General features: G+C 43.0%; 1 protein-coding gene across 1 annotated transcript in view; it reads right to left on the reverse strand.

Annotated features, from left to right (window-relative positions):
- Nucleotides 1-12,036: 12,036 nt before the first annotated feature.
- Nucleotides 12,037-17,420, reverse strand: part of ISM1 (isthmin 1) — a 70,892-nt gene continuing 65,508 nt past the window's right edge. The window contains exons 5-6 of the mRNA XM_019635235.1: nucleotides 15,950-16,039; nucleotides 12,037-13,737 (exon numbers count right to left, since the gene is read on the reverse strand). Coding sequence (XP_019490780.1) covers nucleotides 13,220-13,737; nucleotides 15,950-16,039 — 608 coding nt within the window. The 3' untranslated portion in view covers nucleotides 12,037-13,219. The remainder of the gene's footprint in view (nucleotides 13,738-15,949; nucleotides 16,040-17,420) is intronic.

Consider the following 17,420-nt stretch of genomic DNA (forward strand, 5'->3'; position numbering starts at 1 on the left):
GGACCTCGTCTGGTCCTGGGCATCAAAGGGAATCGGTCTCTGTTTGCAACATGGTCAGCTGCTGGGATGCTCCGAAGTGAGCCAGTTGGCAGGTGGAGGGCTTGGAGAGAGAGATATAATAAGTTCTTGCACTGGGTTTATCAGCTAACAACAGGGTTCTGAGGTATACATGTATGTGGGGTATCTCTTCTCTTAGAGCAACTGAAACTCTTTATTTAACTTAGGAGCCGTACCACAGACTGTCTTGGACAGTGAGGAACTGACTTACTCTTGGGAGTGGGGCAAGGAAACTAAAGCACAGAGAAGTTAAGTATCTTGCTCAAGGTCACACAGCTAGCATGGGGCAGATTAAGGATTCAAACCCAGGCAGATTAAGGATTCTGGCCCCAGAATCTTACTCTGCTGCTTGCCCACCTCCTCCTCCTCCAACACACTCACACTTAGAAATTCACTAAGAAAACACACATGGAAAGAAGTTATAAATTTATGAATTCAATAACATTTAAAAATATTTACATACAAATGAAAAATACTCAGATATTTGTGTAGGAGGCAGTTGAATGTAGTGGTTTAGTCATCAGTTTACAAACATTTCTTTGAGAACCGACTGTGTGCCAGGCCCTGAGCTAGGTGCTGAGGATTGAATGGTGACTGAAACACACCAGGTCCTTGTGTTTAAGCTGCAGCTTCAAGGCAATGGGTCTGGGCCAAGACAGCAAGGATCACATTTACACTGCAACGCTCCTGCAGGTTTTAGATGCTGTGGGGCCAGGGTTCTGGAACTTCCTGGAACAGAGCGTTTCTCTCCTTGGATCCAAGCAACAATTGTCACTTACCCAGAGGGGAAAAGCCCTGCGCCAGGCAGTGTGCTGCATGCAGCACAGCACCTTACTTGGTCTGCAGATACTTGACATGAGAATTTGGACTACAATGGTCACAGTCGGGATTCATGTGGTTTAGGCACCTGTGGAAGAAACTGATAATTTTCACTCCGGTGTCTTCTTTATTTGTTGTAGAATCCTTATTTGTTAGCTGGAGCACAGGGCTGCCCCAGATAAAGTTACTGTTCTGCATTATCTATTTCAACTAGTTGTGGTCCTGTGACTAAGTTCTGGACAATGGGATGCAAAGAGAAATGGTGTCTGCAACTTCAGGGAAGTCCTTTTTCACTCCTTGCTCTTTTTTTTTTTTTTTGCTAACTGGAATATGAATGTGATGGCTGGAGCTTTGGCAGTCATCTTAGAACATGAAGCGGAAACTGCTTGAAGAGAAATGTGGAGCAATGAGATTGAAGAAACCTGGATCTCATACTTACCTGGGACTATCTACCTCCAGAGTTATTTTTTACAAGAAAGCAATAAATCTCAATCTTTAAGCCATGGTTACTTTGTTTTTCTTTAACTTAATTTAAGTAAACCTAATCTGGATTGATATAGCATCCTTTTTAAATAATATGTGATGTGGTTTTATTCATTTGAATCTTTCTAAAGCTACCTAATATCTGTCCAATATGCTTCCTTTCTCTTTAAATTAACCAGAGTTAAGTTTGCTTGTTTTCATCCTTGAGCCCCAACTGGTACTGTCTGTCTCTAAGTTCTGTCCTTGGGTTTGCAAACACAGGATGATGCCAATGCTTTTAGGGTTAAAATGCCTCCTCAAACAGAAAGCTAGTATACCACCCAGAACTCTGCTAATGAAGTCTGAACCTTTTTTTGGGCATTTGGGAAGTATTTTTGCTTCAGGCATATTCTACCAACCTTTTTATGGATTTGAGTCTTAGTTCTGGGGAATAAAAGACAACATCCTGTGCATTTCTAGAGCCCCTTAGTAGTGCTGGGGGTTGGGGAGAGCTCTCACTGCAGGGCATGATTAGTGGGGCCAGTGGTCCAAATAGTTGGTCCCTTCCCACAGGAAGGGGAACCCAGGGCGGGCCCCTTTCCCCGCAGCTCCACTTGCTGCCCCCCAGCCTCTGAGTTTGGGGTCTTGGGTCATCTCCTCCAAGCAGGCTGGGCAGATTCTGTAGCCTCCAGTTCTTCAGTGTTTTTAGAACGGCCCGTTTTCTTCCTTCAGCACTGCTGGCACCTCCCTGCTCCCTGGAAGAGACCTGCGCAGTCTCTGTGGGACCTGTGCTGGTCAGAGAGCCTCCTTCCTTTAACCAGACTCCAGCCACACCATATGCCAGACGCCCTGCTGGGGCTGCGAGCCTGGGGATGACAAGATGCCGTGCCCCTCTACTGGCCTTTCTTGGGGGTGGGGGTGCTTATGGGTGTGGTGGGGATGAAGTGAACTTGCAGTAATCTTTTTCCTGTAGCCCAAACTTAACCCCTTCATATATTTAGTCATCGCAGCAATCTTAGAACGTTGAAAGCCAATCCTCTTTTTTTTTTCACAAATAAATGAGATAGAATGTGAAATTTTTTTCAAGCTGCCATTCACTTTTCTTTTCTCTTTTTAGCTCTCTCTTTTCCCCAGTCTGTGCTTTCTCTAGCTCTCTTCTCCCACTCTCCTAGTGAGTATACCCTGTTAGTATTAAGGGAGGCTCATTTTTAGTTCTTGGCCCCAGGGAGACACAGACACGATGTGGCTCAGCAGCCCTGGTGTGCCTGAGCTCTGTTTTCTAAAACTTCCAGTTTCTGACCAGAAGCAGAAACACCAGGCATGCTGGGCTCACATCTTGTTCATCCAGCAGAAGCCAGAAGTGGCTCACAGTCTAGTTGTTCTTACCCTGTTGGATTTTCGGCCATTCAATTTTTCAGGGAGGCAGAGTAAGGGACAAATCAGTGGGCGGACTGGAATGCTGAGTCACCAGTGGTGACAGTGGGATGAGTCACAAGGCCTGTGGAGGTAAGGGGAAAACGCCCGTTTGGTTTCGGGGGGGCTCTGCTTGAATTTGGAAGGTGCTCAGATGAGAATCAAATCTCACTCCCTCACACCACACACAGAGGCTGGCCTGGTGCAGGCGAGGAGGGGCAGAGGGAACAGAAGGAGGCAGGGATACCACCTCCACATTTGAAGTATAAATGATAAAAGAAGAAATATGGATTTGGAGCCAGACATACCCAGCCTTAAACATGGATCTACGCGTGTGGTGGTGGGCAACTCTTTCCTGAGCTTTGGGCTCCTCACCTGTGACATTGTGAAAAAGTGATTGAGATAATTCCCCAATCCAGTGTCTCGCATGAAGGAGGTGATCAGGATGCAGGCATTTCAGCCTGAGGTGGGGCCCAGTGGCCCAGAGGCGGCATTTTCCTGCTGCCTCCTCGCTCCTCCCGTAGCCATAGCCTGGGCTGCAGGGCTGCAGGAGTGAGCGGGAGCTGTGAGTCAGCCCCTGGTGGGACTGACGGAGGCCTCCTGTTCGGCATATACTGGGTTTGGGACCAGGTTTCCAGTCCAGTTCTTTGTTTATCCCAGACTGCGCACACCAGGGAGGAAGGGAGAAGTTGGGGAGAGGCAGTGCGTGCTTTTCTTGGGGGAAGCAAAGTGGCTGGTAGGAGGCGCTTCAATAACTGGGAGGGGGTGACTACAGATGCCCCAACCACCATCCACCCAAGCTGCCAGTACACCCTCCTCTGTGCGTGGACTCATATGTACCAAAGGTCGTTAGAATCATGGCCTTGTAGGGTGCCATCCAATCTCACTATATCATTTTTTTCTTCTTTTCAGTTTTGCTCATCTTTAGTACTTTGTTTAAAATATATCACATATACAGAAAATAATGTAACAACTGTGCATTACCTAATACTCGGATTGAACTAGTATTAACATTTTTCCATATCCATATTTTAGGTTTCTTTTTAGAAAAAAAAATATATATTACCTCTAAAGTATTTCCCCTTCTCTTCCCACTCCCTGTCATCCATCCCCACAGGAAACTGTTATCTTGAAGTTAGTTGGTAATTAGCTTTCCCGTGCATAATTTAGTACATTTACTACCATTGTCTATGTCCAGATATAATATAGTATTGTTTTGTAAGTTTTTAAATTATTGAAAATGTATAATACTTTACATATCCATTTTCAATTTGCTTTTTTACACATATTATTACGACACATCTGTGACAATATTCATAGCTCTAGATCATTTATTTTAACAGCTGGATGGCATTCTATCTTATTAATACAACATAGATTATTTGGCCATTCCTCTGTTGGGGGACAATTTAAGTTGCTTCCAGTTTTTGATAATATAGAAAAAGGCTTTTGGGAGTGAAATTGTGAATTCTGCTACATGACAGTTTCAACTTTACTAGGTATAGTCAAATTATCCTCTAATTTACATCACCACAAGCAGTGGCAAAGTGTTTCTGTTTTCTCACCATCTTGTCGTCACTTAATATGATCAGATTTGTTTTCTTAAATAAAATGTGGCAATTCTGGTTTGTTAATCCCAACTACCATAATTCATCACGCCCTCATCTGGCCCCTTGGCCCCTCCCACACTGTACTATAATCATCTGAGTTAGTCAGCACCATGAAGCATTCGTTTATGGTGGGGCTCCTGTTCGTTCCTTTCTTTGTCTCCAGTACCCAGCACTTTGAACGGTGCCAGGCACACAATAAGTGCTCAGTATACTTGTGGTTACTTAAATCTAAAGAATGAAGGCATAAAAAAATAGAATGGTTAGGGAAGACTTAGTGTAAGGGGTAGAGCCAAGTTTAGTCAAAGAACCAGAACCTTCAAAGTCTCCTGGATAGAGTGTCAGCCCATGTAACCATGTTGGAAGACTCTGGGGCAGTATCTACTAAAGGGCATATTTACTAAAGCTGTGCATGTTCTCTGACCTGTTAATTCTGCTGCCAAGAGAAGTGCTTGCTTCTCTTGACACCAAAAAACACACCCTGGACTGTTCACAGCAGCACTATTTCTAAAATCTCCAAACTGGCAACCACTCAAATGCCTACCCATGGTCAAACGGTTAAATAGAAATATGCAATACGGGACAGTGATGAGAATGAATGACCTATAGCTGCAAGTATCAGTATCGAAGACTCTCACATGTGACACTGAGCAAAAGATCCCAGACCTAAAGGAACATATGTTGTATGATTCCATTTATTTGAAGTTCAAAATCAGGCAAAACTAATCTAGTATAGAAGGTATGACACTTTTTGTGGGAAGTGGGTGCTGACTACAAAGGAGTACAGGAGTACTGGTAATGTTTTATCTATTTATTTTGTATTGAGATAAAATGTGCATATGATGAAATTCAATTTTTAAAGTGCACAATTCAGTGAGTTTTGACTAATGCATGCAGTTGTATAGCTACCACCATACTCAAGCTATAGAACATTTTTACCACCCCAGAAAGCTCCCCTTGTGAGCCTATATTCATTCTATTTCTTGACCTTGGTCATGGGTGTTGGTTACATGAGTGTGTTCGCTTTGTGAAAATTCATTGAGCTGCACTCTTATGACATGTGTGCGTTTTTCTGAATGTATGTTCAAAGACTATTTTAAAAAAATACATTGGCCCAAAGAATGGCAACTGATTACAAGATGGCCAACTGGGCGGCCAAGAGGAAAGGAGACGAGCATTGGGAAGATGATGTGAAAGGTCTAGTGTAGAAATCTCAGAGAAGAGGGAACAGAAAATGAGTCTGCACTTCTATCTCAAGCTTCTGTTTTATACATTTGCTGCTGGTGAATGGTGTGAACAAGCCTTTATCTTCTCGAACTGGATCCCTGCTTTCTTCTTTCTTTCCCCTCTTTTATAATATATCCTGTAATAGCAAGAGGGAGTACTCAAGAGTGGCTCAGCCGTGGGCTGTTTCCTGAGACGTGGAGCAGGTGGCCTTGGCTTCCACTTAGTAGAGTCCCCAAGTGAGGACCTTAAAACATTCTTGACAAGCAGGTCTACCCTGGATAGCAATCTGCACAGAGGACCTCAGTCTCCTCACACGGGAGGAATTCTGGCCACATGGTTCTGAGGCATGAGGCCTTTAGAAATCAATTCGTAGTCCTGACTGAGCAGGACCCGACCACCCCTAAGGGGAAATTTGAAGGCCCCTTGGGGACAGGTGCATCAGTGGTGTGGGTCTCTCCAGTCTTCCGCTGTAGAAAGACCTCACTTTAGTTATGTTAACAACAACAGGGGCAGTGAGGTACATTAGAGACCCCAAAGAAGGTTTCATCCTGGCTTTTTTCTTTTTTTCTTTCTCCTTCATTAGCTGAGTTCTCCAAAGGTTAAAAAAAAAAAGTGAGGGAGGAGGAATAAAGGATGGTACAGATAACAAAGTGAAACTGCATGTCTAGTGGTGTAAAATTTTAAATTGTTACTTGTTATTATCTGCTACCACTCTCTTTCACTAAAGAATCAAAAGTATACTTCATTTAGACTGTTCCCTTCCATGGCCTATAAAATATTTAGCCATGACCTTTGTGAAAAATAAACTTAACTGCATAGAAAAAAATTCCTTTTTCTTTTTTAAAAGTCAGGCTTGAAATTTTTATATCCTTTGAGTCATATCCTTGAAGCAATTGGCTGATTAATTCAAGAAATGTTTCTTTCCCAATTCAAACATGACATTTTGAAAATCATCCATGAATTACATGCCCCAAGAATGAAAGGCTTTTCTGTGTCATTTAAAAGATTTTTTTTTCATTTTGAAGGCAATCATGAATATCTATAAGGGCACGTTTATTACTCCCAGAACAGATAGAAAATTAGCAAAGTCATAAAATTCTTACCCAGCTTTGCTATTGCAGCTGTGTTTCAACCAGTCCCCCACCAATTCCCCTGCTGTTAAAATGGTTAAGGATGATGTTATTTTTGCCATTACAGGCAAGGTACTGGTGTTTATATGCTGGCTTTCCAAATCTCTACACAGAGATCTAAAAAAAAGAAAGAAAAAATCTGTATCTAAGCTTTGTTCTTCTGACGTAGTTCAACAAAGAATTTTCAGTTTCATAAATTTGTTCCTGAAGAGCCTTACCTTCTGATCCCGGAAAACGTCCCTCTTCTTCTAATCCCATATGGTAAAACAATACTAAACCTCAGAAAAGCAACTGGCTGTAAGCTTTCTGCCTTAATTTACACTACTGTATTCAGGATCTGTACACATGGATGTATGTTTCTGTATATACCCACCCAGTAATTACTGAGGCAAGCCTTTAATTAGTCTGAAATTGTGCAGGCATAATGGTGACGACCCACACATTTTTTCCATTGGAAATTGTAAATGGATAACAAAGAGAGAACCCCATCCCCTCTCCTTGCCACACATACTTCCTGCAAAGCTTTTTCATGACTCTTTGTACGTCAGGCCAGAATCATTGCTCATGGGGCTGTTGCTCACTGTGGCTCAGTTGATTAGAGCAGTGCTACTCAAAGTGTGGTCCACGGAGCCGGACTGGGGTGCAGTCAGCAAAGAGATGAACTCAAAAGTTAAGAAAAGGTGTTCAGAAAATTTTAGAGGTATTTGGCAGAGTTATTTTTTATCTGCTGAATCTAATAATAAAAACTGGGGTTTTGGTAATTATTTTTAATTTTTAATTTTTTTTGGTAAAAACTCCGTGGTATTTAAATTTAGTAAAGTTCCTGTGTCTGGTCAGAATGAGATTGAAGTTACTTTTTTGGTAAAGCTATCACCAACAACAAAACCTCATCTCCCACAAGCATGATGACAATGATAATAAGCTTATATCTGAATAGCACTTAGTAAGTATTAAAGCATGAAGTGATGTCTTGGTTTGGGACCTCCCAAAAGCAGATCTGGAGAGAAGGATCTGAGCAAGTAGCTCATTTGGAATATGATTCCATGAGCAACAGTAGGGAAGTGGAAACGGAAGACAGAGATAGGAAGGAAGCCATTACATGGTGTGTTAGCAAGCTGGTGACCACTGTGGATGACTAAGCTCAGTCCTATTGGGAGTTCCGGAAATAGTATAAAATATGTCGCAGAATTGCCCCACTTGAGGGGTGAGAGATCTGGGCTCTTCATACACCAAGTTCCTGTCAGTCAACTGTTAAATGTTCCTGGAAGGCACTGTTAACTCTTTGACACTTCAGTCTGCCCTGTGCAAGCCAAGTGGGCCCCACTGGCTAGAGAATGCCATCAGGCCAAGACTTGCAAGAACTTCCAGTTGAGAGTTGGGCAAGTGCTAAGGGGATATGAAGGACATCAAATGTATCTGCCAGTCAATATGACAGGTGGTCTTATCCAATTTATAGATATTAAACTGAGGTCCAGTTTAGTACTATAATGCCAAGTGGAAGGTGGTGATGGGATGAGAAGGGTTTCTCCTTTTTTTCATCTACTTTGGGCCCAACCAGAGCCCATTCTACTAACTTGCATTCCTGCCTTGTGCAGTCAGGCAGTTGGTGGTCTACTTGTGTAGCAGAGGCTGGCTGGGTGCCCACACAACCTATCTTTGCTTACTGGGTCCCCAATTGGACTCCATTTCACAGTCTCCCTTGCAGAAGAGTGTGGCATGTAACAGATCTGTGGAGGTTGAGTGGAAATGATGTACAAGACTTCCCTGCCTGACCTATACAAACCTTTATGCATATTCTACCTGTTCTTTACTCTCTGAGCACGCTGGAATAGAGATGACCCCAAGAGTATCCTAGAGAGTCACACCTTGAAGATTGCCGAGTCACAATATGGAAGGAGCCTGGGTGCCTGGGTCATCACTTAGAGGAGAGTCACTTGAGAAGAAATACGCTTTTCAGATTTTTATTGTGTTAGGCCACTATGATTTTGAGGATTATCTTTTGTACCAGCTAACATTACCTTAAATAGTGCAACATACATGTGTGAGCAAATAATTTATTTTTCTTTTTATCACTTACCATTATCTCAGATTATGTACTTATTTATTTATCCGCTATCTACTCTCCAGTGGGAAGAAAAGACTTGGATTTGTATACTACAATATCTTTGACATGTGGAACAATGCTTCTCAACTAGTAGATGTTCAATAAATATTTGTCTAGTTGTTAAATACCAATAGCCAACCTTCCTTGCAGATGGTACATGACGGGCCCTGTGCTGGGAACTTTATATCTCTTATCTTAGTTCATTCTCACAACAACTGTATGAGGAAACTGAAATGCATAGAGGCTGGTTAACTTATCCAGTGGTATCCAGAAGGCAAGTGAGGGAACAAGGACTGGAATCTAGGCAGACTGATGCAAAGTTCAATCTTTTAAGCCCTCTGCACGTTACCTGATGACGTCTGCCAGGTGCAGTGTTAGGAGCTGGGAATGTAGGAAAGCATGAGGCACAGCACCAGCAGGCCCTGAGGTCTATTCAAGAGGCAACAGTCTGGGGCTTATGTGTAGTGGGGAAAACAAAACAGTCTCTGTTCTCATCCTGGAGCTAGAAATGTTGAACTCTGCTACTTACCTAACCTGAGCTAGGACTCAGCTACAGAAACAAAAATCATCTTATGGGATGAGAGAATGGAGCAGAATATGTAGAAATGAAGCCAGATCCTCTGTCTCCAATGTGAGACACTATAAAGATTAGTACAGGGATGTTCGGCAGATTTGAACAATTTGAGCAAAGGCACGGTGAGTTGGAGCAAAACAAACAAAGAAACAAACAAAGAAACAAACAAAACTGACCCTGTGAGTGTTGGGAAGAGGAAGAGAGCAGAGCAAGGGGTTTAGGGTTAAGAACATGGGCTTGGTGATCAGACAGAACTGACTTCAACCAGCTCTGCCATTTACAGAGTGTTATGACCTTGGGCAAGTTTGCTAACCTTGTTGGGCTCCTTTTTCTTGGCCTGTAAAATGGATTTCATTTGCCTGCTTCCCATGGTAAAGTGATTAGCACAGAGGCACAAAGTGTGTGCTCAGGAAAGAGTGGCTGGGATAGCAACTATTCTTTGAACCCTGGTCTTAGGGTGAAGAACTCCAGCCTCTCGGCCACTGAGCTATAAAGACAGAAACACTTGGGAGACTATAATCATGGCGGACACTTGAACTGGGGCTAAAGAGAAAGCTCTGCACTTTCCCAGCCTCTTCCTCGCTCTTTCCGTGTGCAGCCACTAGAGGGCCTTAGGCATCTCTGTTTACAACTATTGGTTTGCTCACATGTGGCACCCAAGAGGCCCAGTGGATTACTAGAAATAGTGCTGTCTTTCCAGAGAGAAGCAAAAGAGCAAAGCATTTGATGAGCGCAGCTGTTGAAGGGTCATATTTACAAGTGCTGCAGGTGACGGTGCAGAGAGCCTACTCTGTTACAGGCAAAGTGGCCTTGAACACATGATCTACTTTCCGAGAGGGAATTCATTACCTGGGGTTACCCTAGGGCTGGCTTGGGGCCCTGTACTGAATGAGATAAGGTCTACTTGTCTCATTAGATAACCTGAACAGAAGGGTCTGAATTTCTGAGGATCACTCCCTGGCCTGCTAGATCTTTGGGACTGAAAACTGAAGAGGCAGATTATAGTTTAGCAAATTTCCAGAGGTCTGACATTATCCTGATGATGTATGAAATACAAGGAGTGTTTTCAGTAGACAAAGTGCCCAGGAGCTCTCCCCTGTTTTCAATTCACCCCATCTTCCAACTCTCAGTTCATTAGGTCAGCAAGGTCTGATAAGGAAAGACAAAAAGCCCTTGAAAACATTGCTCGTCTCAGTCACTTTCACTGCAATAAGAAAGAGCTCTGTGCCCTTTAATATTCCATGCTAAATCCTTAACAAAAATACCTGAGATATGGCTCCATAACTTGCCATTCTTGTTTCTCTGCTTATCACTCTAAACACCCCAGTCTTCAGAAAACACTAAGCTCTTTCCTAGTTGCTTGCCTTTGTGCATACTATTTTCTTACTCCAAATGCACCCACTTCCCCCTCCTTCTTTGATGCTTTATGAAATATCACTCCTCCTCCTTTAGACCCAACAGGCACTTTCCTGATTTTACCTGTATTTTCCCATCATTCTTTGCACTTACCCTTAATAGAACACATATCAAAGGGTGTTATTGATGTACATTTTTTGTCTCTCCTTATCAGGTCAATCAAACTTCTCACGTGGATCATCTCCAGCCTCTGCTTGAATACCTGTCCTGACAGGGAACTTACCACCTAAAAGCTATGGCATTTCATTGCAATGAATTCTCTTTGCAAAAGTAGTTTTCTTATTATTAGAAACCAGACCTGCTTCCATATTGATTCTCTCTGTACCAGTTTAGTTGCCTAAAATTCCTTCAGCTATGAATAAGGCTTCTTATTTTATACTGTATTTCCCCATGTATAAGACGCACCCTCTTTCAAAAAATTTTGGGTCTAAAAACTGGGTGCGTCTTATACAGTGGTTGTAGATATTTTTACTTGCGTTTCCTGCTTTTTCTGTGCTTGTTTTTGTGCTCATACAACCACTGTAGAAGACACACCCAGTTTTTAGACCCCAAATTTTTCGAAAGAGGGTGCGTCTTATACATGGGGAAATACAGTAATTAGAAATAGATCTTAAATATCCTGAGATTGGGCAATACATGAATAATGAATTCTAAAGTGTAAATGACTGGTAAGAGCTTTTCCATATGAACATGATCTTATTAGGAGAACCTAAGGGTGGGGTCATTTGGAATATCAAAGACACTAGGAATATGAAGACACCAAAAAATCGATATAGTAGAAAGAGCACTGTGCTAGGAAATAAAAGATGGATCCAATGTGATTTATTTTATCTAAATTTTGCTTTTGTCGTCTGGAAAAGAAATAATTTGCATGATGAGTAGTTCTACTCATTACCATAATTGCAGAGTTTTATTTGGAAGCAGCCCTGCTTGCGTGGGCTGTCTTAAGCCTTTGCTCTGGCTTAGTTTCCTTAGGTCTTTCTTAGTGCTGGGTGGGCAAAAAGTTGCACATGTGTCAATGAGCTTCGACCTCCTGGGGCTGGATTGACTTTCTTGGAGCCAAAGATGCTATGATTTACACCACCCATCACCACGTCAATCAATGAGTCTTTTATTCCCACCTAGTTTAAACCTTCCTCTCCCCTGCCTCAAAGCCCTGGTTCACCAGGGATGTTTATGGTATTTGTATCATAAATATTTGCAGATAACACATTTACTGTAGGTAACACATTTTATTATGATTTTGTTATATATTCTCTTTTCCTGGAGTTTTGCAAGTAAAAAACCAACTCTTTATTTGTCCTAAGTTCCACACTACAGAACCAGGTCATATTACAACTGCTTGATGCAGAAGACTCAATGACTTAATAAATACTTTACAAAAATAATGTAGTTTTTATCCTTTCTTAAAACATAAAAAAATTAGGATTTCCTAGACTTGAGTCCCCCTCCTCTTTTTATATTTATTTATTGCGAATATATTGGTGGAGGAAAAGATTGTTAAGATGGTATTAAAATAAGATAGATGAAATGAGGTCCAAGTTATTTTCCCATTTATTTTGCTTTTTTTCTTTGGAAAAGTGCTACTCCCTGCTTTTATGTCCAACCTTCCTGCAGCCTTCTGGACTTAGTAAGATAATGAGCAGAAATTCTGCCATTCTGAAGCCTTTTAGTAGAATCAAAACATTATGCTAATATTGACCTTTTACTTTAAAGCCTATTTAAAACCAGGCCTCAGATTTATCCCTAAAATATCCATTTGCCCCCCCACTCCCTACCCAGTCTTATGCAAGGGCATTTTGGACACCAACACTTTAACAAGGTGCCTCATGACTAAATAATATTTGGTTTAAGGTGGGTGTTTTCTTGTTGTGATATGCTTCCATTGAGTTATTTATTTTTAAAGAAATCATTACAAAGTCCCTTTCTCTTCCACCTCCTTAAGCCCTGTCTGAACTCTCACAGACGTGATTAAACAGTTTCACGATGACAACTCCAGAGAAAAGGTTACGCTTAAGTCACATTCATATTAAATAAGTTATATATAAAAACTTATAATGTTTACAGCTTCAGTCTCTTTCCTTCTTTGCTTCTCTAGGAAACACTGGATCTGGGTGTGAGTTGAATCCCACCCACTATGGCTTCCAGGTTCTTCTTCTGACTTCTTTGTCCTCATCCTCCTGTCCATATCACCCCTAGGAGGAGTTCCAAGGAGGTCGGTGGGCATTGCGGATGGCAAGGGTGGCTACAGATGGCAGTCACCGGGCCTGGCGCACATCCCTAGTGTAATTTATGAAAAATACGTATGTGGTATATACAAATACACACATATGTGGATAAGAGGAATTCTGTTCCAGGCAGCAGATCAGTGCAGTGCATTTGTGTCACAAATACTAGAGGTGGCGTCTTTTTAATACTCCCTGGCCTCTTGGAACTGCTTGATATAATCCTCGTCCGAGGGGCTCTCTGTGCACTTCTGTCCATTGTTGGGAGGTCGCGCCTCGTTATACCTGCTCCAGTCGCCCTTGCAAATAATCCAGGGCAGGACGTCCACCTTATAGTGGAGCTCTGCTGAGAACTCTGTGCTAATGAGGTTGGGCGTCCCTGCCCCTTTGCCCCTGGTGATGAGCTGCATGTTGTCGCCATAGCAACAGTGCTGGGCAGCCAGTGTGGTACTCTCCAGGGACAGCATGGAGCGAATGCAGTACCGGGCCGTGGGCTTGTAGATCTCCAGCTTCTCCTTGGGCCCACTGGCGTCCTTCCAGCGGAAGTCCTTGCGCTTGATGCGGTCGAATATGTCCGCTGTGCTATAGGCCACCTCGGTGGGGTAGGAGCAGGGACAGCTGGGCAAGTCATTGATCACCTTGTGCATGTACTTCTTTAAGAACTCGCTTTTGCAGCTCATCCATCGCTCACAGCTGTCTGCGTCTGAAAAAGGCCACAGAGAAACCCTCTCACCACATGTGAAACCCGCAGCAGGATGACATTGACGTCTACCCCTCCCTTCCCAGGGTTGACCCCCTGCAGGCCCCTTAGACCACCAGACCACAGGTGGTCATAATTACCTCCCTTGAACTTGGGAACTTTGAACTTGACTACCCAAATGCCATCACCTAGATTTAACTAACATTATATTTGCTTCATCTTTTCCATTTTTTGGAAATATATGATATTACTATCCCTAAGTTTTAGTAGGCATCTACACACACACACACGCGCACACACACACACACACACACACACACACACAAAGGATATGGGGATATGGGGTTACCCATAACCCCATTATCACCCATAATAAAATTAACAATAATTCAGAGGGTGATTTTAAATCTCCTCTTTAAATATATGGTGATGGGGTAGAAAGTGCCTCAAAGGAATATTTGTAGGACTAAGTTTTATTTCTGCCCCTCACTGGCTGGTTTAAACTAAAGCTAGTGTCCTAACCTCTTAGCCTTTGGCACTAAAGAGCAACAATCATTGTATGCAAATCCATGTGATAAGACGCTTCACAGGGAAGGGGCTGGTGGCCCCTGCTTTTAGGGAAATTAACATTTAGGCCAGAGGCCACTGACCTATAGGCTTTGAGCCACAGCCCGTCCCCAGAGGTGCTATGTTTGGCTCTTATAGTATTAAAAATATTGAATTAATTGCTAACATTTAAGAATTAAGTGATTCCACTTATTCATGTGGATTCCTGGTTTCATTTGAAAAACCAAAAGATATGTTTATGCTGGTCCTGCATTACCCCATGGAAACAATTACCCGACTAAGTAAGTCAACCGTGATGTTTGTGCAAACCAAGGCTGAGCAGGAAAACAATCTGCTGGAGTTGTCTGGGGCGGGGAACATACTCAGCTTCACTGGAGCAGAGGTTATGGAGAAGTAAGGTTGTTGGTGTCAGGTCTTGGTGGTCTTCAATGCAGTTTAGGCTTGTTGAGAGGGCCCTAGGGGACCACTGGTGGTTTTTGAGTGATAGTGAGCTATTAACTAAGCTGTACAGTAAGAAAACACATTCAGTGTTGATGTGAATTCTAAAAGTCCAGGTTAGATATTCTGGAAGGGGACAGCAGGTTGGATCAAGAATGGTCAGAGAGACAGGGCTACCAGGCCTTGGTGGGCTTGGGAGTAAAGAGAGGAAGACATCAAAGATGACTTACCAGCTCTGACCCAGGTGCCTGGGAGACTGGTGGACCCCTGAGTGGAAATCAAGTGGCCAGGATGGTGCGGGGAGGGTAGGGAGCTGGGGAGCTGGGATGAGGGGGCAGCTTGGAGGACGGTTGGGGACCTTCTTCAGTGAAATGAGAAAGAGAGAGATGGGGTCTCTACCAGGAGATTGGAAAGGCCTGGTCTAGATGCAAAGTGTGGGTGCTTATTCTAGACTGCCTGGGATCGAATCCCTACTCAGCTATGTAGTAGCTCTGTGACTTCGAGCAAGGTATTCTCCCTCACTGTGCTTCAGTTTTCTCATCTCTGCATTTGGATGACAATAGCACCTGTCTCATAAAGTGTAATGAGGGTCAAGTGGGAGGGAACGCAGAGAGTGCACAGCACAGGGTCCAGCATGTCGCTAGCAGGGATATGCTGAGGTTCTTTTTGGCTCTGAGTTCTATGATTCCACCCCTGCAAGCCCCTAACTGAGTAGTAGCTAAGAGAATGGAGATTCCATCCTGGGGTGTGTGTGTCTTCAAAGCCAGTGGGGGTCTCCTTCAGAGGGCAGGGTCTTCAGAAACAAAATTCAGGCCTCAGAAAATATCTTTGTAGTTTTCCTCTAGGGGGAAGGTGATCATAATTCATGGACCCACAGAACATCCATTCACTTATTCTTATCTGTAAAACTTATATAAATGTTCAGTGTGATGGACATGTCCTAAACGCTTTACAAATATAAACTTATTTAATTCTACAATAACTCTATAAGGTAGGCACTAGCACCTCACAGCACTTTACAAATCAGAAAATGGAGGCAGTACTGCGTTAAGAAACTTGATCTTGTCCAAGAAATATGCTGGGAGAATTGGACCCCATAACAGGGAAACAAAACCTTTAAATGGATCCAAGGATGACATTGCAAGGGCAAAAGGAATCTCCAAAACACTAAATCAATATTTGGGTAAAACAGAAAAAAAAATCTTCTTACCAACTTCAAACAGTTTGGTGGCATTAAACTCCTCGCTTCCCGCAAGCAGACTCACTTCGGTGGCAGCTGTCCTGAAGGTGTCTTCAATTCCTAAACATAGACAGGAGCTCATTTTCCCCTAATTATATGGAAAAAGTCCATACTCCCTACCAATTAAAAAAACAAATACACCTGAACAAAGCCTTTTTTTGTGTTCATTACTACTCATGTGGAGAAATTTGCCAACAGAGGAAACAGTAAAAAGCAGGTAGTAGAGTATAAAATATATTAAAACCCCAGATACCATTTGCAGCATGAAATCAGATCCAAATGTGCCTGAATGAGTCCTAAGGAACTCATTCACTAGGGCCCAGAAGTGGGGTTTTGGGCAGCGGGGACACATGTCAAAATGCCTGTCTGTCTGGTGGTGTCAGAGTGACAAAATAAACTAGAGGCAATGGTTAATACCTTGTCTAGTGGTCAATACCAATCTTAAGGACTGACCGACTGGGTTAAAGCATTACTAGCTGTGTGACTTTGGGCAAGAAAGCACTTAGAGTTGTAATTGGTAAGTGTTAGCTGATATTTTTTCCTTGGATATTTGTCTGGTTCATTTTGAGGGTGCAGCAGTCCATAGCTAAAGACCAGGCATCTCATAGTCCGGGACTTTCAGCATTGCTGATGATGCTTTAAGAGTAAGCTGGGCTTGTCATTACTTGCTCTGAGGGACTGAATTCAGCTTGCCTCAAACTTCCTGGCTTCCCTCCCCTCTCCAAACTACTACCCCACCCAGGCTTCCTTTACAAACAGGAATCCTGTGCAAGCCGAGGCAGTCAGAAGAGACAGGAGTTGTGGAACGCAGACTAGTTGTTGGAGAGCCTTGGCTGCCTGGTAGGCATGACTTGATTTCCTTTAAGGGGCTCTCTCTGATCTTAGGTGAGGCCCCTTGAACTTATTTATATGGTTGACCTAGGGGATAAACTTTTACAGTATAACCACTGCCAGGCCAGGGAGACTACCTGCCCCGTGATTCTTTCCAATAAGGCTGAGAATCAACACACCAAATAAGAAAAGAAATTCTGTAAAAAAAAAAAAAAAAGTCCTTCATGTGCCAAGGGAACCCTGAAAAACTGGAAGAGCAAGGAACAGAGAGGCAGAAAAGATGGACAGAGCGCAGTCAGATGAGAAGAAAACGTACCAGCAGGGCTGCTGGCCACACTGCTCTCAGTGGTGAGAGAAAAGGAGAAGGCAACATTCAAAATGGTGGCAGAGAAGGACCTTTCCCTAATAAAATATCTCAATCTACCATCTTGGGTGTGGATTCCAGTTCTGGAAGAGAACAAGAGGCACTCTCCCAAGCCCTGACACTAACTGCTGTCTGTATCCATGTTGGGCTGAGCCTGGCACTCTTCCTCCTCCTGAAGGTGGAATGATTTAATGGTTAAACACAGAGACTCTGGAATCAGACTGGCTGGATTCCGATTCCAGATTG

The sequence above is a fragment of the Hipposideros armiger genome, unplaced genomic scaffold (assembly GCF_001890085.2).
Source record: "Hipposideros armiger isolate ML-2016 unplaced genomic scaffold, ASM189008v1 scaffold_20, whole genome shotgun sequence".
Classification (NCBI taxonomy): Eukaryota; Metazoa; Chordata; class Mammalia; order Chiroptera; family Hipposideridae; genus Hipposideros; species Hipposideros armiger.